General features: G+C 46.2%; 1 protein-coding gene across 1 annotated transcript; it reads right to left on the reverse strand.

The window, feature by feature from the left end:
* Positions 1–1962: 1962 nt before the first annotated feature.
* On the reverse strand, positions 1963–23624 carry LOC118384419 (collagen alpha-1(I) chain-like). Its single transcript, XM_035770936.2, has 47 exons — positions 23407–23624; positions 20938–21129; positions 20391–20413; positions 20114–20149; positions 18910–19002; positions 18147–18218; positions 17591–17635; positions 17039–17092; positions 16467–16520; positions 16256–16309; positions 16012–16065; positions 15708–15761; positions 15548–15592; positions 15356–15409; positions 14712–14756; positions 14529–14582; positions 13876–13974; positions 13706–13750; positions 13430–13528; positions 13222–13275; positions 12945–13052; positions 12172–12225; positions 11903–12001; positions 11685–11738; positions 11441–11539; positions 10977–11084; positions 10649–10702; positions 10480–10533; positions 10250–10294; positions 9806–10012; positions 9431–9592; positions 9051–9104; positions 8241–8348; positions 7802–7855; positions 7613–7666; positions 7083–7244; positions 6796–6903; positions 6333–6494; positions 6009–6116; positions 5628–5681; positions 5403–5510; positions 5156–5209; positions 4910–5017; positions 4522–4804; positions 4082–4272; positions 3722–3964; positions 1963–3314 (listed from the first exon to the last, which is right to left on the reverse strand). Exons 1-47 carry the CDS (start codon positions 23486–23488, stop codon positions 3168–3170), a joined length of 4350 nt encoding a protein of 1449 aa, XP_035626829.2. The 5' UTR covers positions 23489–23624; the 3' UTR covers positions 1963–3167.

The following is a 23624-nucleotide window of genomic DNA, read 5'->3' on the forward strand; positions in this document are numbered from 1 at the left end:
ACTCAGGTGAGAGAAGAAAAACCTCACCCAAGTGTACAGTATAGCCCCAATTGGAAAATATAAATGGACTGTTTGAAAATATGAAGATTTGTATTTTTATTTGTTTTTATGTGAATCACATTTTTATTTAGCGCACCCCCGACGGCATTGCGTCGGGGTACGCAACGCCATTCTCAGTTTGGGAATGGCGTTACATACAGAATGTGGCTTTAACGATCTGTGTGTGTGTGTTTGTGCGTGTGCATGTGCCCGTGATGGGGACCAGAAATCCTCACAGTGATTTGGGGACATTTCACCAGTCTCCCCATGGAAAAGGCTATTTTAGACTTACGGGTTAGATTTAGGGTTAGGGTTACCATTAAGTTTATAGTTAGGTAAGGTTAGGTATTAGAGTTAGGGTTAAAATTACAGTTAGGGCTTAGGTTTAGGGTTAGATGTTATAGTTAGGGTTAGGGTTAGGTGTAGGGTTAGATGTTATAGTTAGGGTTAGGGTTAGGTGTAGGGGTTTGGGTTACAGTTAGGGGTTAGGTTTAGGGTTAGATGTTATAGTTAGGGTTAGGGTTAGGTGTAGGGGTTTTGGTTACAGTTAGGGGTTAGAAAAAATAGGATTTTTAAATGGGAATCAATTATTTGGTCCCCACAAGGATAGTAAAACAAACGTGTGTGTTGCTATGTGTGTGCTTGTGCCTGCGTACCTGCATTGTTGTCACACTTTTCTTGACATTAAGTCCAGATTGAGACAGGGTATAGGTAATATCAACAATATCGGAGAAAAATAACCTAATGATCTTTTATTGAACAATGATTATAACATTGTTATAAAGATCCTTCTAGAGCGAAATTACAAGGTCATTCATTTACGGAATGAATTATCCAATTTCACAATATTCCTTCATGAATCTTCACCCTCTCTCAAAATATTTACGTGCCCCATCCCCAGGCCACCACTCCGTCTACGAAATTGAGTACAAGCAGGAAAACCAAAACAGACTAGCCTACCCGAACTATATTATTTAGTCAAAAAAGCTGTTATTTGTGTTTAGTATTAATGTTGCATATCCGAGAAATGTAAGTCCAAAAGTTGGAATTTACTAATAAAACCCTTATAGTACTCCGGAATTTGGGGGTAGCCGCCAACTATGCTGCTGCCTGCTGACACAACAGGGTGGACAATCGGTCCCTTTGTAAAGCCAACCCAGGGCTAACTGGTAGAGTAGAGCCCAGATGAATGGTGTGCCTCTGAAAGGCAGAGATGGTTAGACTATGGTGCTGGGTCTCCACAACTGAATGTTCATCAGAGAGAATGTCTTACGGATGGTTATCCTCTTGTATTTTTTCCCTTCTATTTCAGATCAACTATGCTTGAAACAAATTGGATTTCAATCGTGACGCGGTTTTTGCTTTTGCCGACGGATGCGTAAACATCAATGCGTAAACTGTAACCACTGCATACAGAGGTGTTGTCTCCAAGGGAGGTTATGTGGATGGTTATCACGGTTGGATATACTTGACAGAACAGAATGGAACATCTATTTCAATGAACCCCCTTCGAAAGGAGACAAACAGCGTGGGGGACTGAGGTCAAATGTCTTGGATATTCATCTTCAAACTGGATTTTGCCCTGAGCGGATTTAAGTTTGAACAAACGATTACACCATTTGCCTATGTTGTAAAGGTAGAGTATTGAAGTATCCATCTTCTGTGCTGTGTTTGTACTATTGAACCGTCTTTAACACTAACAATGGCCACCACGTGTTTTTACTTTAGCCTAATTGTTTACTTGGACACGGTTCCACCTTAAATGTTACCTGGTTCTGAGGAGCATATCATTTTCAGAGGGAAACATTTCTGAGATTTTCTTTAATCTTCCTTTCAGTCAAAACAACTGTAACAGGTGCAAGCTGTGCCTCATTCAAGTCCATTGGGCAGTCAGGGAATAGTCAAGATCATGTCTGACAAACATAAGGTAGACCACTTAACATGCTTTATTTCAGCATCCAAAATAATTAAAAACATCTCAAATTTTTATACATATACAAAATAGGTACAGATCCTCTTGTTTTAATCCCCCAACGGTGTGTCTGCTTCTTTCATAATTTGATATTTCCATTTTTTCATGTGTTCAATTTTTTTTCCAAAACCCTTCGCATAAAATAAGAAAACAAAACAAAAAAACTAAAACAATGGGGGGGTGAAAGAGGGGTACTGCTAGAAGCACTTGGACAACAAAAGGGGGGATTTCAAAACGAAACAAAACAACAACCAAAAAGTGTCAAAAGATGTTAAAAACAAACGACAACAAATCCACCTGCTCATTCTACACTAGACAGGACCGTGTGCATCCTAACTACAGTATACCTCTTGCTATGCCTCTGTTGCAGAGATCTTAGCCAAGACTTGAAACACATCTGTTATGACTGACATCAAGATAATCTGCTAATTTAGCACCGAAGGTCCTGCAAGCAAGAATGACAACATAGTAGCACAATTTTGATCACCCTCCATTGTCAGGACCTCTTGAAGAATAGCACCTTTTGCAGTTGTTGCTTTCAACCATACTTCTGCCGTGTAAAATCTAACCTGGGCTTCACTAACACTGGGTAACGTGGATTTATTTTTTGAGGTAGCCATAAGATTCAAAAAGAAGTTGAACCCATGTCTCTAATGCGGCTTTCGTGTGACTTCAGAAGGAACAACTGCTTCTCCAGGTGGGTACAACAACAAGACACTTCACTGTCATTTTTAAGATTTATTTGACATCACCTGAAAGTGGTACAAAGCATTTGGTTTTCTTTTTCATTGTCCTTCCGCAGTGGTAAAAAAAGTCACCTGTATCTGGGATGTTTTTTTTTCTGTCAAACTCCAGGGGGGCGATTTTACACTTTACAAGTATATATTATTTTCTTTTTGCCAGTAAAACCATTGAGTCTTCTAAAGTGTCCTCGGTGTTGATGGTGGTGGTAATAGTGGTCTCAAAAAAGCTTGATGAACACACAACCACTGTCTTCAGAAGTGCAGTTTTAAGCAAGTGGACCATTTTTGAACGGCCAAATGAAACTCTAGGGTTTAAAAAAAAAATGCATAGAAAAGGGTTGAGAGGGATGACTGCTAGAAAAAAAAAAACATACACACACACACACAAACCATTTCAAGTCCAGATTTCTTTTTTACAAGAAGCAGACTGGGCCAACTTCAATGCCAAATTCCTGATTGGGTGCACCAACGTCCATAGGAGCGATGTCAATAATAGGCAGACGGGATGTTTTCGTTGTCTTGTAGTCGATGACTGTCTTGCCCCATGCACCGGTGTGCGACTGTGATGAGAAAGAAGAGGAAAAAGGCACAATCAGAATCCATAGTTGCATTTCCCAATCCATTTAAAATCATTCCCTCCCTTCCCCCTTTCAAAAGACGGCTCCTGGAAAAAGCCCTTTATACCAAGTGATGGAAGAATATCATCCCAGATCACAAAGCCCCTCACATCAAACCCTCATCTGCTTCCAACCAGTGACCCTTGTCCTACATTAACACCACAATCCCAAAAGCCCTTTCCAAGACGACTGCTGCTCATGCCCACGGTCTTACACCAACTACCTCTTTTAGAGGCGAGATTTCTCTCTCCAACCATCCCTGAGAGGAAGGATTATTTTGAGAGAAGTTCCTGAGCGGACACAGCCTAAGATACAGCAGAGAGTAGGTAACAGGCGGAAGGAGGACTCACCGTGCAGCCGTCCTCGGTGACGCTGTATGTGAAGCGGCTGTTGCCCTCGGCTCTGATCTCGATCTCGTTGGAGCCCTGGAGAAGCAGGGACTTCTTCAGGTTGCCGGACTGCTGGTCCATGTAGGCGATGCTGTTCTTGCAGTGGTATGTGATGTTCTGGCTGGCCTCGGTGGCCATAAGGCGCAGGAAGGTCAGCTGGATGTTAACATCCTTAGCGTTGGAGCCCTCACTGCCATACTCAAACTGTGAGGGAAAGGAGAACGAGATAAAAGTTAGCATCAAGGACTCGTCATCCGAGAGAATGGTGCAATTAGGGTCCTCTTTTCCCAACGGCCCAGGTTGTCATGCCGAGGTTCTCACCTGGAAGCCATCGGTCATTGCCTCGCCGAACCAGACGTGCTTCTTCTCCTTGATGTTCTTGCTGGTGTACCAGCTCTTCTTGGGGATATCAGCCTCGGTGGGGTAGACGCAGGTCTCGCCGGTCTCCATGTTGCAGTAAACCTTGATGGCGTCCTGGGTGCAGCCCTGGTCGGGGTCGATCCAGTACTCGCCTGCATGGAGAAGAGAGTGGATCGCGTCAAGAACATCTACTGTGATTGTGGTCGTTTTGAGACTCCACAGACAGCAGGACTCAACAGAAACTAAAAGAGCTTGTGTCTACTGAAGAGGTCTTTACACACTACGCCAAAACTTGTCCGAACCAATACAGCTCCATGCTTTCCTCAAAGCCCAAGCAATTTCTTGACTAATGAGAAGCGAGCAACCGTAGTCTAGCGAGGGGTTATGACTCTCCAACTCACCGCTCTTCCAGTCGGGGTGGCACATCTTCAGGTCTCTGCAGGTGCGGGCGGGGTTCTTCTTGGTGCCCTCGGGAGAGCGGATGTTCTCAATCTGCTGGCTCAGGCTCTTGAGGGTGGTGTCTACCTCCAGGTCGCGGTCGCGCATCACGTTGGCGTCGTCGGCGCGGAAGTGACGGAAGGGATCGGGGGCCTTCTCCTGAGAGGGCTGAGCAATGAAGCCCATGTCGAATCCACCGCCGGGAGGTCCGGGGGGGCCAGGGGGACCGGGAGGGCCAGGGGGTCCCTATATGTGGAGGAAGCAAAGGCCAACCAAGTTAGGATGTGATGAAGAATAAGAGGAGTACAAGGAGAAAAATATTTTGATTTTGAAGTGGTTGAAGTGACTTACGGAGGGTCCCATCTCTCCAGAGCGACCACGGGGTCCGGGAGGTCCGATGGGGCCGGGCAGACCGCTCATACCATCCTTACCGGCGGCACCAGCTGATCCAGAAGGTCCCTAGTGTAGAGAGAGCCATAGCTTAATACGACAGTGTAGACTATCCACATCATGTTGTCACCAGAGAAGTGATCCACAGTCATAACGTTGCTGTGCTGATAGTTGTGTGACGGTTGTCATAGTGTGGGTCATACTCACTCTAGGTCCAGCGGGGCCAGAGGCTCCAGCAGGTCCTGACTCTCCAGATTGTCCCTATGGGCAGAAGCAACAGATTTAGGTGCCTGTTGCATCAAACGACAATATTACAGGGAGAAGGTTGATTTTTCCCACTTGCTAGGTTTTGTGTTATCTCTTCCTTGTGTGTAGCGACCCATTTCCCTTGATTCTGCTGGAGTCACTTGTGTGTTGTTATTATTGTTGATTTGTAATCAGTAGGGGTACTCACAGAGGGGCCAGGGGGTCCCTGCATGCCAGTGAATCCTCTGTGTCCCTTCATGCCTCGCTCTCCAGCCTCGCCAGCCTCTCCCTTGTCTCCACGAGCTCCAGCGGGTCCCTGGGTGGGAATAGGACAGGTGTGTTCAGTATACCCTTTCCTCAGACTCAGAGTGGAAGAGCAAACATTGTATTCATCTCGATGGTTTTATGAATCTGTGATGGAGCATATACGTACAGATGGGCCACGGGGACCAGCAGGGCCAGCAATACCAGCGGGGCCAGCAGGACCCTGAAGAAGAGAGAAAGGGAAAGAGAGAGAAAGAGATTATGACAATCAATTCAGTTGATAAACCCAACTCGATGGCATGTCATAAAGACTATGTAGCTCAACTACTAGGAGCTCCAGTATATGCTGTATTCTAACAGGACTACAAACTAAGACATCAACCCCTTCTAGAGCCTTAAAACGAGTTACTCTGCGACGGGCGGCCATTTTGAGGCAACAACCGCTTTCGACATACAGTAAGCTCTCTGAACATCATCAAGTCTGAATTGCTCCCAGTTATGTATTCCTCGCCAGTCTAAGGGAGTAATGGCTGAGGATCTGGACACTTACAGACTCTCCACGGTCACCAGACTTTCCAGCAGGGCCGACGGATCCAGGGGCACCAGGGGGCCCGGGGGCACCGGAAGCACCGGCAACACCAGACTCACCACGCTCTCCCTATAGGCAAGACAGAGGGGAACAGAGACGGGCCAAGAGAAGATCAAACTCCTGACATAATCCCAATACTTTACAGTATGTGATGCCTATTTCAGCCATGCAAGTAGTCGTGTAATGGTGCCCAGTGTAGATTGTCTTACAATATGCCAACAGGCTGGTTCCCAAAGTGAAGGGATTGACTCTGTCTTGAGGACAGTGTACGAGCAGAGCTCTCACCTTGGGTCCAGCAGCACCATCGCGACCAGAAGATCCCTCGTTACCAGGAGTTCCCTCACGACCAGGCTCACCAGGTGCGCCAGCCAGTCCAGGGGGCCCCATGGGTCCAGGGGGTCCACGCTCACCAGAGGGGCCACCAGGTCCCTGTTTGCCAGGCTCTCCCTAAAGCAGGAAACAAGAGAACAGGGTTGGACCTCAACCATAACACCGGAGTACCACTACTGAAGTAGCGCAATGACAACTGTACTCTATGAATAAGCTACTGCAAGAGCGTTGCACGCGTTCCATCTTGGCAGAGATAGCACAGAGGGCCTTTAGCATCATCGCGGCAGGCTTATACACCAGATAGCCACTCTGCCTCATTGAAAACGAGGGATATCCAGTGTGAACGTTGTCTCCTCTGCAAAAGCCTAACGCCCTTTAACGCGAAGTTCTAGCATTATAGCACTCTTGAGGCACTGACCAGTTGTCCGGCGAGGCCGGGGAAACCGCGCTCGCCTCTCTGTCCGGGCAGACCAACAATACCACGCTGTCCACCGATACCCTGAGGTCCGGGAGTTCCAGAGGGTCCCTGTAGGAGAGAAAGAGAGAATGGGTCATTGAGGTGTCCCTTTTCTAAAGCGTCAGATCTCAACTCCAGCTGCGTGTGTTACAGGTGCACTCCAAACAGAGTATTTGTATTGTTCTCTCTTGTCAGAGTGTTACTCTGTTAGGATGACAGTGACAGCCCCCCCAAAAAAGGGTACTTACATTGGGACCATCTCCACCAGGCTGTCCCTTCTCTCCCTGGGCACCAGGGGGTCCGGCAGCTCCAAGCTCACCAGGACGACCGGCGGGGCCAGTCTCACCACGGTTACCCTTCTGTCCTTCCTTTCCACCAGGGCCTGGGGGTCCGGGGGGTCCGCTGTTGCCCTGAAAGAAAGAGGATGGTTGAGTGTGAGACGAGGCTGAAGTTGACCGAATAAACCTGTATCAATGGCTGTTATCGATGACAGTATTGGGATCAACCAAATGCTGAGCTAACGCCTAGCTAGATGCTTGTTTGGGCATCAGGCAATGCCGTTGTGTCTTGGGTTGGTTGCACAATAACATGTTGTATTGATAGATGTGCCGTTGTGTTGTGGGATTGCAGTCTTAAGCTATAATCGAGCTGCTTGCTTGCTTAGTGTTAGCCTATGGTTAAATCTGGAACCTATGGCCAGATCCGGGGTTTTGACTGGTATATTGATGGAGGATGGACATAGTTCGAATGGAATGGTGGTAGAGAAAGAAGTACTTACCGATGGGCCGGGAGGTCCAACTCTACCAGCGGCACCGGGGAAACCAGTGGCACCCTAAGGAGAGAAAAGAGAGGCACTGGTCAACCTAGCGTATCAGAGTGGGAAGCTGATGATTCTACTTTGCAAATGCTACCTTGTACAGTCAGACAGATGAGAGATGTTGGGAGGATAAGATACAAAGCTACTTACAGGGGGACCAGCAGCACCACGGGCGCCCTTAGCTCCGGTGTTCCCAGCGGGACCCTGTGTGGATACAGCAGTGCTTCAGTCAGTAAGCAAGAGCAATACAAACACCTCTGTGATACTGTGGTCTTACCGGGTAGACCAATATAAAAGCCCTCCAGCTGAAGTCACTGAGAGCACCGCTGTAGGGCTATGATAGTGGAATTCATTTGAATGACTTTAATGCGTATCAATAAAGAACTACGTAATAATATATGCCATTTAGCAGATGCTTTTATCTAAAGTGACTGACAGTCACGGGTGCATACATTTTACATGTGGGTGGTCCCGGGAATCAAACCCACTATCCTGGCGTTGCAACTGCCGTGCTCTACCAACTGAGCTACAGAGAACCATTTAAGATGGGTCAGGGTGGGTAGCCAGTGGTCAGTCCAACGTGTTATACCTGAGGTCCAGGGGCTCCAGTAGGTCCAGCGGGTCCTTGGGCACCACCGTCACCCTTGGCACCGTTATCTCCAGCCTCTCCCTTAGCACCAGGCTGACCATCACCACCCTGAAGGAGGCGAGAGAAGAAGAAGTGATTGAGTGAATGTAGAGCAGATTAGTGTGGAGGTCCCGTCTAGACTGGATGCTATGATAAGATAAGCCTGTCTCGTTTAATGCCAGCGAATTTAGATTTGTCATAGTGTGCAAGGTGTTACGAGCCATCATCTTGATTGACAACCGATGTCTGTTTGAACTGGCAACGGATTTCTGAGTGAATTGACAAATGTTTTCTGTGTGGATTGAGAAGTGATTTCTGTGTGGATTGAGAAGTGTTTTCTGCGTGGATTGAGAAGTGATTTCTGCGTGGATTGAGAAGTGTTTTCTGTGTGGATTGAGAAGTGTTTTCTGTGTGGATTGAGAAGTGTTTTCTGTGTGGATTGAGAAGTGTTTTCTGTGTGGATTGAGAAGTGTTTTCTGCGTGGATTGAGAAGTGTTTTCTGTGTGGATTGAGAAGTGTTTTCTGTGTGGATTGAGAAGTGTTTTCTGTGTGGATTGAGAAGTGTTTTCTGTGTGGATTGAGAAGTGTTTTCTGTGTGGATTGAGAAGTGTTTTCTGTGTGGATTGAGAAGTGTTTTCTGTGTGGATTGAGAAGTGTTTTCTGCGTGGATTGAGAAGTGTTTTCTGTGTGGATTGAGAAGTGTTTTCTGTGTGGATTGAGAAGTGATTTCGGTGTGAAATGAGGACAGGTAAAAGAGGTGTGTGTACTTACAGGAGGCCCAGCGAATCCGGCGGGTCCGGGGGCACCAGACTCACCGCGCTCACCCTGGGAGAGAAGGTTAGGGTTAGTCAGGTCAGGAGTGTGTTACAGGTCAGGGACTAGCATCACTTGAGTGTGGGTAAGTTCATTCTTCTATACGCCTTTATTTCTACTTCGGTTTCATTCTTTATTGCTCGCTTTGGTGCTCGGTACATTCCGTCACCGTTTTCTACTTTGCTTCGTGCATTGTGGCAACGTGGTCCCTATTCGAAACTTCAAGACTAACTCCCATAGAGCGATGCCCGTGGTAGGGATGCATGTGGAGCTATGTTTTTAGGTCTTTGTGTCATGTCTGTGGTGAGATGGTGACAGGGTGGGCCTGAGGTACTCACAGGTGCACCACGGGCACCAGAAGGTCCAACAGCTCCAGGAGCGCCAGTCTCTCCCTTATCACCAGGAGAGCCAGCAGGGCCGTTTGGTCCGATGGGGCCAGTCATACCACGGACGCCATCCTTACCACCGGCGCCATCAGCACCCTTGACTCCTTGGTCACCCTGTCAAACACAAGAGTAGCTGAGTTAGTATTGTAAGCTGTGGGTTATGCAGATACAGAGACGAATGGACTCAGTCAAGTCCACTGTAATGCAAGTGGAACGTTGGGTGGATGGAGGGTATGCCACCGAGTGCCACAGAAGTATGAAGTCAAGGCCTACTGATGAACATGAAGGCATGGCGGATGACAAGTGAAGGGCAGCACCGGTACTCACTCTGTCTCCCTTCAGGCCTGGCAGACCACCAGCACCACGCTCTCCGGGCATTCCTTGCAGGCCAGGGGGTCCCTGGCCACCGGGGGCTCCTGCGGCACCAGCCTCTCCCTTAGCACCATCGTTACCAGCAGAGCCAGGAGAGCCACGGGCACCAGAGGGTCCAGATGGGCCGGGGGCACCACGCTCACCGGGGAAGCCTCTGTCACCCTGGGGTATGGAGAGAAGAGAGGGCATCAGCTTTGGTTCCGGTACATCACATGTATATAAGATGAAGGAGGTTATCGATGTCAATGCTAATGTCTTTAGCCTGGGTCGGCTGGGTGCTAGTCTGTTGCTGCTTTAGCTGTTAGCCGTTGTCTTGTTTGGCTAGGCTGCTAGGCTACAGTGTAGCTGTAGCAGTCTACCACCCAGGAAGTGATGTCATTATTATTCTGTGATACTCACTCTAGATCCAGCGGAACCAGGGGCACCACCCTCACCGGGCAGACCCTAGATAGGAGAGAGAGAGAGAGAGAGAGAGAGGATATTAGAGATCACAATTAGAGATTTGAGATTAGCATTGTCAAGTCACAAATCTTGTCAGAAAGTCAAGTTTCATGTAGTGATGAGTACCAAGGACAAGGCATGGGGAAGTGAGTGACACCAAAGATGCTGTACTCCTGTAGTATTCTTACCTGCTCTCCGGGCTTGCCAGTCTCACCAATAGCACCTTGGGGTCCTGAAAGTCCCTGTTATACAAAGAGACAAGTGAGAGACAGGTGAGGCCAGGGCCAGAGGTCCTGAAGTAGGTGGAGATCTGTGATTGGTCAGATGCTGATAATATCCAACAGTTCAGTGCTGTACCTGGAATCCAGGGGGGCCACCGGCTCCCTGCTCGCCTCGCTCTCCAGAAGGTCCCTATGAGGAGGAGAAGAAGGAGGAGGAGAGTCGGTTAGGAAAATCAGTGTGACCGGCTTAATGGTGGGTGCTACACCTTGGTAGTGGATGGAGTTACCCCCATATAATGTAAGCAAAAACAAACTGAGTGGTTTTGCAGTCTCCTAGGAGATTCCATGCTGGCTTGTATTAGTGATAGTGTGTTTTCTTGTGTGCAAGTGTGACACAGTGCAGGCAACGCTGAAGAATGAAGCACTGTGTGTGAAGCAATGTGGGATGCTGGAAGTGAACTTACGGCAACACCGGGGGCACCAGGAGCACCAACATCACCATCTTTGCCGGGAGCGCCAACAGCGCCACCGGGTCCCATGACTCCTCTCTCACCAGGCTTGCCACCCTCACCCTACAGGACAAAAACAAATACCCATTAGCTCATTTCCCATCAGAGAGCAATACTGTATACTGACACCCGGGTTTTAGGCTATGGACAACTAAATCAGACATTGCAGTGAAGGCTGCTGAGGTGAGAACGGCTCATAGTAATGGCTGGAATGGAGTCAATGGAATGGTATCAACCACATGGAATCCATATGTTTGATACCATTCCATTGACTCAATTCCACCCATTGTTACGAGCCTTCCTCCCCCTCAGCAGCCTCCACTGATACATTGTTTCCTAGCAATTTCAGATCTAATTTCTCAAATTAGCCCGTAAAATATTGTGCCCGAGTGAGAGCAGCGCGAGAGAGGGTTACTCACAGCGGCTCCCTTAGGTCCGGGGAATCCCATGACTCCGGGCTGGCCTCTGGCTCCAACGGGGCCGGGAGGTCCGGGGCGACCATCTTGACCACCGGCACCCTGTCACAGGAGAGGGTAGAGAGTCAGTGACCAGAGTGATATCGGGCTACCTAAGTAGCCATAGGTCTTTGTCTTTATCAGTGTCTTTCAGTGTCGTTGAATTGGTGTCGTGAGGGTCAGGTGAATCTGTAGCTGAGGAACTTACAGAGGGGCCAGTCTTGCCATCGGGACCAGGGCTGCCAGGGCTACCAGTCATACCCTAGAGATGGGGGGGGGGGCAAAGGTGAGAGGGCAAAGGTCAGGTACATAACATATCATATGCCATATTAACATGAATATATGAGTTTCATTAATCTAGTATCTATTAGTTGTTGAGTATAACAAAGGTCCTGTGATCTGAGACCGATCCCCTGTCTAACTCACCTTGGATCCAGGCATACCAGGCTCGCCGTTGCGGCCAGGCTCACCAGTGTTACCCTTAGCTCCAGCAACTCCGGCGCCACCACGCTCACCAGGACCACCCTGTGATGGAGGGAGAGAGAGAGATGGAGAGATGAGTTTGCTGTACTTAGCTAGTGACCATAGCATGTAGCAACATTTGGTGGTGCACTGTAGTATATACATTTGAACAAGTGGGTGGGTGTTGCAGGTGTGGATGTGTGTCTGTTCCAGGTGTGTGTGTGTGTAGTCACCTTGGGGCCAGCAGCTCCATCAGAACCAGGGAAACCGCGGCTGCCAGGGCCACCCTGTAGGGGGCGACAAACACAACACAGGTCAATACCTCAACACCGTCACTCAGTCAGTACCAGAACATTACTGCTACCTCAGCACCATAACACAACCATTCAGTAACACTACATTACTGCTCAGCAGTCACAGCCCTCTGGTGGCCAAATGTGGTGAAACATCAGGGAGAGGGCGACAGTTACATTTAGCTGACTGGGAACCAGAGAGGTTGTTAGCTAGATATTGGTTCCAACGAGCTAAGCACTCACAAGTCAAAATGTGATTATTTATGTGATGGAATAGTCATGGAGATATCATCATTGTGAATGCGTGTGCCAACGCTAGCTGTACTGTGAGGAAGTAAGCAATGTATGAAAAGACTAAAAAATGACTATAAAAAGACTAAACAGTTTATTGAGGCAGGGGGAGGGTAATCTAAAACTAAAAGATTGGAGGACATGTGGTGTAAGAGGACAGTGAAACTGGCTGTCCTAAGTGTAAGGGGTAAGAGGACAGTGAAACTGGCTGTCCTAAGAGTAAGGGGTAGGAGGACAGTGAAACTGGCTGTCCTAAGAGTAAGGGGTAAGAGGACAGTGAAACTGGCTGTCCTAACAGTAAGGGGTAAGAGGACAGTGAAACTGGCTGTCCTAAGTGTAAGAGAAGGGGGATTCCTACATGTAAAGAACAGGAGAACAGCATGATGAAGAGGGGACAGTGTGTGACCATCTGGGTTACTTACGCGCTCGCCGGGGGCTCCACGGGCACCAGCAGCACCGGGCTCACCACGGGACCCTCTCTTGCCTTCCTCACCAGCAGGGCCGGCGGGTCCCTGGACTCCAGCGGGGCCCTGGGTAATGGAGAAACAAGATGGAGGTCAGAGAAATTGAGGGTGGCAAGGCATTGTGCTGAGATGTGGATCAGACACATACAGGCTGCTGACAGAGTATGTGTGTACAGTGTACATGGTATGGGTGACTTGGTGGATCATATTTGAGTAAGTCAAAAGGTGTACTTACAGACTCTCCCTTAGCACCAGCCTCTCCCTTGGCTCCATTAGCACCAACCTCACCCTAGGTTGAAGAAATAACAAACATCATTATCATCGTTATAGAAACACTCAATGGTCTATGTATTCTGACCAAGTTACAACAGCAACTTTAGATAAGATATCATTATATATATTTACAATATTTAGTGATAGAAGTCAGAGGGAGCTGGACTTACAGTGTTACCCTTGGGTCCGGGAGCTCCACCAGCTCCCTGGGGTCCGGGGGGTCCACGGGGTCCAGGGAAGCCAGGAGCGCCAGCAATACCAGCAGAACCCTAAAGGAGGCAGCAGAGAGACAATCAATATACTTCCTGGATTCATCATCACTGAGAGACCAGTCAGTGACAACAATCTTGGTTATTTCCAAAGTTGAACTCTAACAAATACCAAGACAAATCAATGACAACTAAAATGGCTAGTTCACTGAGGAGTGAGGTGAGGTGTCTACTTACAGGGGCACCCTTGGTACCGGGGTTTCCGTCAGCACCGTTGTTTCCCTACAAGAGACACAAACCAATGGGTTAGAGGGGAACGTCTCTCACAAGGATAACAAATGTAACTTCAAGTCTCCCACACAGTCCAGAGGTTTATTTCACTAGAGGTTTCTGAGGGTGAAACTCACAGCAAGGCCAGCAGGGCCAGCGGGTCCTGGGTTACCAGCCTCTCCACGGGATCCCTGGGGTCCCTCACCACCACGAGCTCCCTGGGCACCAACCTCTCCCTGTTGGGGTGAAGATAGATATGGTCAGGGCAAGAACAGAAAGAACATGGAACTAGTATTGTACTAGTACTACCCTGCACAAGTACTACTCAAGTAGTACTACTGCTACCAAGTCAAGTACTAGTGTACTATACTACCCTACTCCCTAGTACTTCCCTATGGTAGTTCTATGCTGCCATTCAATAGAATCATATCCACATATAAATCAATGTGACCTCTGAAAGTCACAAGGTCACATGGCATGGCACAATCACAATAGTGAAGCTGGATATACTTTCAACTGGCAGCCAACTACACACGGTTTCATGCGTTGTGCAAATGGATACCACTATATCTTGGAAACCCATCAATATGTAGATTACTATTGCCATTGTTGTTTTTGTGTTTTCTTTTGTGCTAGAATGGATGTACTGTATGTTTTATCTCATCTACCTCTCCAAATACGGCCCCCTGGGAAAGAACTAGAGGTGAGGGTAGAGGGTGGAGGATAGAGGACAGAAGGTAGAAGGTATACAGGTGTGTGAACACGGATTAGGTGCAAGTTGACATCTTACCTTGGCTCCGGGGCCACCGGGGAAACCGGGGGCACCAGCGGGGCCAGTGGGGCCCTAAAATACAAGAAAACAAGAGAGAGAGAGGATTGAGTTACAGTCTAAATCATGAATATGGCTTGTGTACCAATATGTTTCTGTTGATGGTTGTGTATGTGTGAATAGAGAGCTGACATTAGTACTTACAGGAGGACCAGCAGCACCAGCAGCACCATCGTTACCACGAGCACCCTGCAGGAGAGAAAGATACAAAGAGAGAGAGAGAGAGAGAGAGGCACAACTGGGTCAGATGCAACCAGCTACCACCCTTCAGGGTCAAATTCCAATATGGCTGAACTGTAAACATCAATTGTAAACAAACAAAATGGCTGACCCTTCAATGTCAGAATCCAACATGACACTGTAAAATCGAATGAACTGACATACTGAATTTTTTAGAACATATAAAATATGGCTTCCTACTGAGGCCAGTATGCAAGGCTGTACAAGGCGTATGTTCAACAATATAGGACATTCAGGTAAATCAGTTTGAGGCATTTTGTAGATTGAGAGTAAGAATGGTTGTTTCCAACAAGTTAGCCCTGGACTGACATACAAAATGACTTGGGAAATGTGATGACCTTTGAACTACGGGAACAGGGTCTCTGTCAATAGGACTATGTTGTGATGATGATATTGCACCCCTTGTTTATTGTTACAGGGGGTGGTGTAAAGTACTTAAGTAAAAATACTATAAAGTACTACTATTTAGGTATTTTTACTTTCCCTCCAGTATGACAATTGGATACTTTTACTTTTTCCACAACTGGTTACAGGGGGCGTTGACTTACAGCAGCTCCGTTGGGACCAGCACGGCCTCTCTCGCCAGGCAGACCACGGGGTCCCTAAAAGAGAGGGAGAGATATTGGCACGGTAAGTAATTCACATTGCTACTGCTGCAGAAGGCTACAAATGCTAGTGATCCTCTCTCTACACTCATATTATTTTGTAGGTCTGCTGACAAAATGGAGGGTGGGACTCACCATGGCTCCAGCGGCTCCGTTCTCACCGGATGCACCACCCTCTCCCTGAGGAAGGACAAACAGACACAGACAGGTCAGTGAGTGGGGGACGAGAGAGGGGAAAGTGGGGTGGTGTGTGATTTCAACATCCGTAGGAGAGGTGGAGGAGAAGGAGTCTCACCTTGGGTCCAGCAGGGCCAGACTCTCCCTTAGCTCCATCGAGACCGCTGAATCCCTAGAGAAGGAAGTAGAGAGGGAGAGAGAGGGAGGGAGAGAGGACAAGATTAGAGGAGAGGAAAATAGGGCAGATTGTATTGCTGCTATTTGGGAAGTATAGGCTGATGTTGCCACCAGACACTGATCCAAGATCTGTTTAAAGTGCACCCCCTTCATGATTAAGTTTAGACATGGGGACGTTTACCTGATCCTGGATCTGTTCTGGAGAGCAACTTTTACCAGGACAGTTTGGGGGTGTGGTTACTCACTCTGTGTCCCTTGATGCCGGGAAGGCCGGGGGTTCCGGGGAATCCACGAGCTCCCTGGAGGGAAAGAAAGAGAGAGAAAAAAAGAAAGCGTGTTATGATGGTTTAACATCCCTTCAAGTATATGAGATGTCTCATGGTGTCTGACCATTAGGTGCTATTGCTCTTGAAACTAACGTTCTAGAGTGAGTGTATGGATGGAGTATGGAATGACATAAGGTGACATTAGAATGACATTGCGACTCACCTGTGGGCCGGAAGCGCCACGCTCACCGGGGCGACCAGGCTTGCCAGACTCACCCTGGATGAGGAAGGAGGGAAGGAAGGAGAGGAGGAGACAAGGTGAGGAATAAATGATGCTCCAAATCCATCCCCCTTATGAATATCTTACCCAGAAATTGTCCTGGGACATAGATGTTTAAAGGTCGATTTTAATGATGGATATCTTGGTGACTTACATCATCTCCGTTCTTGCCAGGGGGACCGGCAGGACCACGGGGACCCATGGGACCCTGTAAGAAATAAACCACTGGGTGAGAAGGCTGTGTGTGTGCGTGTGCGTGTGTGAGATATCTTGATATGAGAAATATCATTACAATTAGTCAGTAATGGAAATAATCTAGGATCATTTGTCATTAATCTAGAAACTATAATTAATAGGTAGGACAGACAAAATACTATTGGAAGATGGTGATGTGTGTGCGTGTGCATCTGTGTTGTGTGTGTGTGTGGGGGGGCTACATTAACAAACATTGGCGACCCTGTGACCTTAGTGGAGTCCATTCCAAGCATCAGGCGAGGGCGAGGCAGCAGGTAATGGGGTGGCTTAGTATTCTGGACATTGTTTGGAAGTTTTTTTTTTACGTGTAGCTATTGTATATTGATTTATTTTTTGTATTTTTTGTATTGCCCTGCAGAATATGGTGTAGAATTTAGCTCAAAGTGCGTGTTTGTGAGGGATTCAGATACTGAGGTGATATTGAGATGGTGGTGTATCATTTTGTGGAAGATTCCGGAACGAGATACTCACAGAAGAACCAGCCTCACCAGGCTCACCAGGGGGGCCAGTGAAACCCTGAGGTCCCTGTAGGGGGAGACAAAGAGACAATGTCAGACTATGACGTTCATCCATCCAAAAAACAATATTGTTTAGTTCTGTTGTCAATGGGCTATGAGCATATGGGAGAATGTGTCCTGTGGGTAAAACATTCCCACGATCATTATAGTTATCGAAGACTGAAACTGAATGTAACAACAAAAAAACGTAACAAAAAAGCAATACAAATAAGTCTAAAAGTAAAGCCAATGACAGACACTAAAACTGAAATCAAATGACAAGAACTAAACAGATACTAAATAGAAATGGTCAGGAACCTATCAAATTAAACTAAGTTTACATACAGCCATATATGCTTTAAAAAACACACCTACAATTAAACAACTCGAGAGTGACTTCCACTCGCATCATGCAATTCAGCTAGGGTCATAAACTGACCTCTTTTTGACCGTTGACCCGAGGTCTCTTCCCCTACATGACAAATGTCACTTAAACAGCTAGAACACAAAGGGAAGGGATACTTACACTTGAGCCAGGAGGTCCTGGGGGACCACGGGGACCCATGGGGCCCTGTCAATCAAAAGGAAGAGAAACAATCAGTCAATTATTGACCAATCACATCAGTCTTCCTATTAGAATACATCTTTGAGAAGGAGCCAACTGACCAAAGGATCAACCAAAGGGTGGGTGGGCGAGGGTTAAAGTCCTCCCAAAGTATACATTCTAATGCCCAAAAGTCATACCAGGAAGAGTGATATTTGAATAGTGGTATCAGTCACTTTTCAATGCATCTAAACAGTGGTAACAGGGATATTATGAGTCAAATATTATGCAGATATCTCAAACATGTACATTAGCTATTTATGGAATATGGAGGTGCATAAGACATGAAAATATCTTGTTTTTTAAGGGATAGTATTTGCTGTGACCTGTGGAGTACCACAGAGGTCAATTTGTGGGACTTCTGCTGAGCAAAAGTGTCTCATGGCCATAGTTTTTGGTAGTGCCTATACATCAAACAGATTCCATGAGTGAGTGATACTACTGGGCCAACAGGCTCTGTGTAGTTGTATATCCGTACCATGGGGCCGGGCATGGACATGCCACCACCGCTCTTCTCATCAAAACCACCAGACATCTGAGGGGAGAAGTTCTGTAGGGGAGACACAAGGGAGAGATGTGTTACAGTCAGTCAGTATTGGAAATCAGGAGAACAGTGCTGTGATCTCGACATACAGTATATGGATGGGCCTAACACGTCTAGAGAATGCAAGGCACTAGGCCTGCCCATATCAATGAGAGATCTGTTCATATCCATTACATATCTACAGGGTGACTACCTCTCTGGCGTTCCCTATGTTATCTACAGTGCTGTGTTTGGCATGACCTCCCTGTCCACTCCTGGCTGGGCGCTGTCCACCTGCCCTGGTGCTGAAATACAGACTGCACTGCACTCTAACCAGGATAGCTTAACATTACACCTCCCGTGCTCTTGCCTGTACTCTTTCTGGAGGTTTATCATTCTGAATAGACAATAGTTTCTGTTGTATTTACTGCGCTAACTGTATTTGGAGCCTGTCCAGACTACATGGAGATCAGTGAAGTTAAGATAAGTGACATCATAAGAGGGTGTTGCTGTGTTCTCCTACCAGCTGTCAGAGTTAGCCACTTTCTCCCATTTCTTTAAATCTAAGTTACTAACCCCAAACAGAAGCTGCCCCTAATCTCTGATCAGTTTCCTCTGTCTAACGCATAACCTTTTAACCTTTCCACCTGGGTCAAAAAGCTGACCCCTGGGTCATTACTAAGTGGGCTAAACGTCCATCTTGGCCTGAGCTACTTACTCCGCCGAGGCCAGGGGGTCCAGGGGGGCCTGGGGGTCCAGGAAGGCCGGGCTGGCCGGGAATACCATCGTTGCCGGGGAAACCAGCAGGTCCCTGCAGTAGAGACGAGAGAGAGAAGCTGGTTAGTGATGAACTATCACAGAGACATAGTAGTAGTCAGTGAATATGGAAAAGGACTTCATCGTTAACTATGGGGGATAAGGCATCAGTGAAGAGTGACAAGGGGAAAAGCTAACATAGGCTTGGGTTTGGGGTGAACTCAAGGAATAAGGGCCCCTAGTATATTAGGAGCAAATTAATGGGTAAAATCTGTGATACCTTCAGATTACTTGTACATTAGTCTAGCTATCTATCTGTCCTTCCATACATCAATCTCTCTCTTTGTTCATCCAACTCTATAAGTATCTACCAGTCTGTCCATCCATCCATCCAACTGTCTCAGTTATAAGACAATCCCAAGTCACTTGAGTCAGAAAGATTGTAACACTACACTGTACCCACTTAAAAGTATTCGGTTAGGGCCAATCGGTCACTGTCCCGGATATTGTGAGAACTACATTATTCTTCAAATGAATTTGAAATGTAGTAGAACTATTCAAGTTAAGAAATGGTAGTTCTATTTCAATAAATGTGCAATATATCTGCATATGCTGCAAATCCGCACATATCTCAAAATGCTAGTCACCAAATGGGTATCGAGACAGTTTGGGTTTTGGAGTAAGTATAGCATCTATACCAATTGAAGAATATGAATTGAGATTTAAATTATTAGCTCCACCAGTAAACTCCAAAGACTCTGGATGTACATGTCTATCCATTGCCTTCGATAATAATCTGACCTCATGTCAGACATTACCAATATAAAAGCAGAATCTACTAATGGCTAATATCTTATAGGCCAAAACTCTGCTATGTGTATTACAAGATAACACAACAGTCATTATGAGTGATATATGCAAGATGCTAGGCCTGTCGTTGAAGACGGAGACAAAAGGCACCACAAGTACAAAAATGCACCAGAACACAAGGGTCAAATCCTAACTTGGGATACAGGTGCAAACTTTAAAACGTCCACACACCTCTGTCAAAGGAGGATTGGTGAAAGACTGTGACTTGAAGTTTTGCATGCATCTCATGTTTGTTAGGTTTTGGCCCCCCAGGAAGTGAATACAAAGCATGCTAGGAATAAGGAAGTGGAACGTACTGGCTCTCCCTTGGCTCCACGATCACCCTGGGGTCCCTATTTGATGGGAAAATAGTAGCATTAGGTTATGATTGTAAATGAGGATGTGGTTCTTATTGTCCTATGGCCTTACTAGTTTTGCAGTCAAGATCAAATAGTTTTGTTGCAATGATGTGTTTATAATGAATCAACAATAAATAATACATGTAAAGTACACTTTAAACGTTAACAATAATATCAAATCTAATTATAAGTTTTATCTAATAGATAATAACAATAAGGATAATATCATATTTACCTCAACCTTTGGCTCCTGGAAGCCTATGGTAGCAACAAACAAAAAAACAATTAGATTAAAATGTGAAATATCTGAAATAGTCTGAACAGTAAACAACTTAAATATTTGTAGGGAGTATTCAAATTGTACATAAGGCCTATGCTATTAGATTTAGAACTAATAGGGGCCTACAATCTCTGAACTATGGCTAATGAAAATGTACACAAAATGCCCAATTTAAGACTAGTTCAAAGTTGAAAGGAAGGCCAAAGGTAGTTAGGAGGTGGCTGTGGCACCAGACTGGTCATGCGCATAATATGTGCCTGGAGCACTGAGTATCCCATCACATTTCGGAGGAAAAGGACAAAAAAGTGACTGGTGTGTTTGGAATAAAGGTAAATCCAAGTTTATTCCTCGTTGGCCATCCATAAAATGCTGTCCAACCCCTTAAAAGTAAAAGCACATAGTCCCTCTGAGGCCTCGAAAAACTTTTCAAAACTGACTCTGGAAGCGCCTGCGCCTGTAACGTAAACTCCGTGAACGTTGCGTCGGGAGGAAATCGGCGTACCGTCGTCGGGGCAGATGGGGCAGCATTCATCGTGGGGGATCACTGGATTGGGGCAGTCGGATGTGTCCTCGCAGATAACTTCGTCGCACATGACCGTGCCGCTGTCGCACACGCAGATCTGGCATGGCTCGGGTTTCCAGACATCTCTGTCGTTGTAGTATTGACCGTCCAACGTACAGCTGCCGGCGGTGCCTGAGAAAGATGCAGAGAGGAAATAGGTCAGAACGCTGCCTTCAATGTCGACTTGGAAGGCACGGATTCCCATGTGATGACGCCTTGACCAGGTGATGTACACAAAAATGTATGCACTCACCAAGTCGCTCTGGATAAGTGTCTGCTAAATCAACTCCAGTCCTAGAGTACCCCCACAGTACACATTTTCTTCTAGCCCCAGACAAACTGACCTGATTCAACTTGTCAACTAGCATTAATCCCCAACAAGTTCATTCAGTTGAGTTTGTCAGGGGCAACAACAAAAATGTGTGCTGTTGGGGGTACTCAAGGACTTGGGTTAAGAAACACTGTGCTAAAGGACAAATGTATTTGTAATGCCTTGATTGGAATGAACAGGACAGGAGGCCTGGAAAATGACTCAAGTAAGGCCTATGTCCTACATTTATATTAACAAATATTATTGAAATGTAAAATAGCAATCCCTGAGGGGTATACTACAAAGTAGGCTCAATTAGTTACCCGGATAACTTGCCTAAATCTGAAACAATTTATTTTCTTAATGAACCAGAAAATGAATAACGTTAAGTTAAGTTTACAATTGGCTCATTCATCCCCCTCCTCTCCCCTGTAACTATTCCCCAGGTCGTTGCTGCAAATGAGAACATGTTCTCAGTCAACTTACCTGGTAAAATAACGGATAAATAAATAAAAATAATAAAGTATTTCAGTTTATTTTATTCAAATTAGCTGGCTAACTAATTGATCCTGCTTTGTATTATACTCAGCAGGATTGACTACCTCAATTCGTTTTGAGCTTGTTTATTTATTGTTAGATATCCAACCAGACATTGCATTTCCAAAGTAAGCTCAGCTAGCGCTCGAACTAGGCCTACGGCTAAACGAAGACCACAAATTAGCCATCAATACAATATATAATAAATAGGCATATTATATATTGATTGTATTGATGGCTAATTTGTGGTCTTCGTTTAGCCGTAGGCCCGCCTACCTGTGTCCAAACCAACAATGTTTGTCCACTGGAGTTACTACAATTTGACTGTAGAGGGCGAAACAGTCAGTGGAAAAGGTCCACGTCGTCAATGTTGTCCTCCAAACGCAGCTGAAATAATTGAAAACTATCGGCTTGGCAAGAACAAGCGGTTATCCCTCAGTGGAAAGTTTCCGAAGTCTCAATGTGTTTTCAATTATCATTTTTTTTTAAATGAAAGGGGGTGGTAGGTGGCGCGTCTAAAGCATTCCATTGTTGGAGTTGCATGTCAGAACCACATGGTGGCGCTACGGGGCCGTAGAGCGAATTTGCACATCTGTCCGCCCCAGATGCAACTAGAAACCCTATACTCAACCAGTCTAGACAAGTTGACACCATAATCCAATACATTAAAACGGATTGTGTAGTTTGTCTATAGGTAATGCATTCGGTTCTTATCTTTTATCTCTATTATAATAAACTTTTTGTAAGTGGCTACCTAGGCCAAATAACTGAGCTTGAAACTCTTCAAGGGAATTTGCGCATGATGATGCTTTGTCCTCTCCTTCAATGTTTAGGTCAATGTATTCTTTCCTCAAAAGTAAAACAATTATTTTTGAAAATATATTGCCTACGTGTGATGAATGACTGTATCCTAGGCCATATGCCATATAGAAAAACCCGAGGTTCAAGATTTCCATCGTTCAGGAATGACCCTGTTATTTTTCAACTTGGCTGACATTTAGCCTCAGGCTACAAATGATTGTTTAATAACCAACTGAACACCTGTATCCTTTATTTCCAGACTGTTGAGCCATACAGGCCTATTCAATTCCACTCAATCCAATGGGCAGAGAGTTGGCATGCCTTGTGGCATTCCCCTCTATCCCTTACGTGCATTCCAATATTTCCCGCAGTTAAAATGTACCCCCAGGGTATCAAATAAGGAGTGGAAGGGAAAGCCTTGGAACCTGTACCAACTCGTTCCAAAAGCACGTGCCAAAGCGTGCGAAGGCCAACGAGCAATGATGCGCCTACACTCTGCTCAGGTTGCAAGAGGTAGGCTATCCTTATTAATGCCACACAACAACAACAACAACAACAACAAACAGGGAACCAATAAACACTCACCACAGATAAAGAATAGAAATGTATCCCAATATGCATATGTATCGGACTGGCTCAGTCATCAGCAAACCTTGTCCCTATGAAAACCACTTTTCTCCATCAACCCACTGTCTTTCCATATCGATTTCGTTAAGACAACACATACCAGAGGCAAGGATAGACTTAAAAGTGACACTTACGATCGTCCTCGCCTTGTCCTCTTGCCAAAAGCACTGTTGCGCTGAGCAACAGCGCTAGCCGAATATCCACAAAGCTGAACATGGCTAAATATTAGACATGTAGACTCTTTGAGGCGAGAGGGAAGTTTTTTTTTCCGTTAGACTCCAATCATACAAGTAGGGTCCGGTCCTCTGTATTTCCAATCCAGACCCCGCAGAAAACTCCCTACTGCCTACAG

This window comes from Oncorhynchus keta, chromosome 5 (assembly GCF_023373465.1).
Source record: "Oncorhynchus keta strain PuntledgeMale-10-30-2019 chromosome 5, Oket_V2, whole genome shotgun sequence".
NCBI lineage: Eukaryota > Metazoa > Chordata > Actinopteri > Salmoniformes > Salmonidae > Oncorhynchus > Oncorhynchus keta.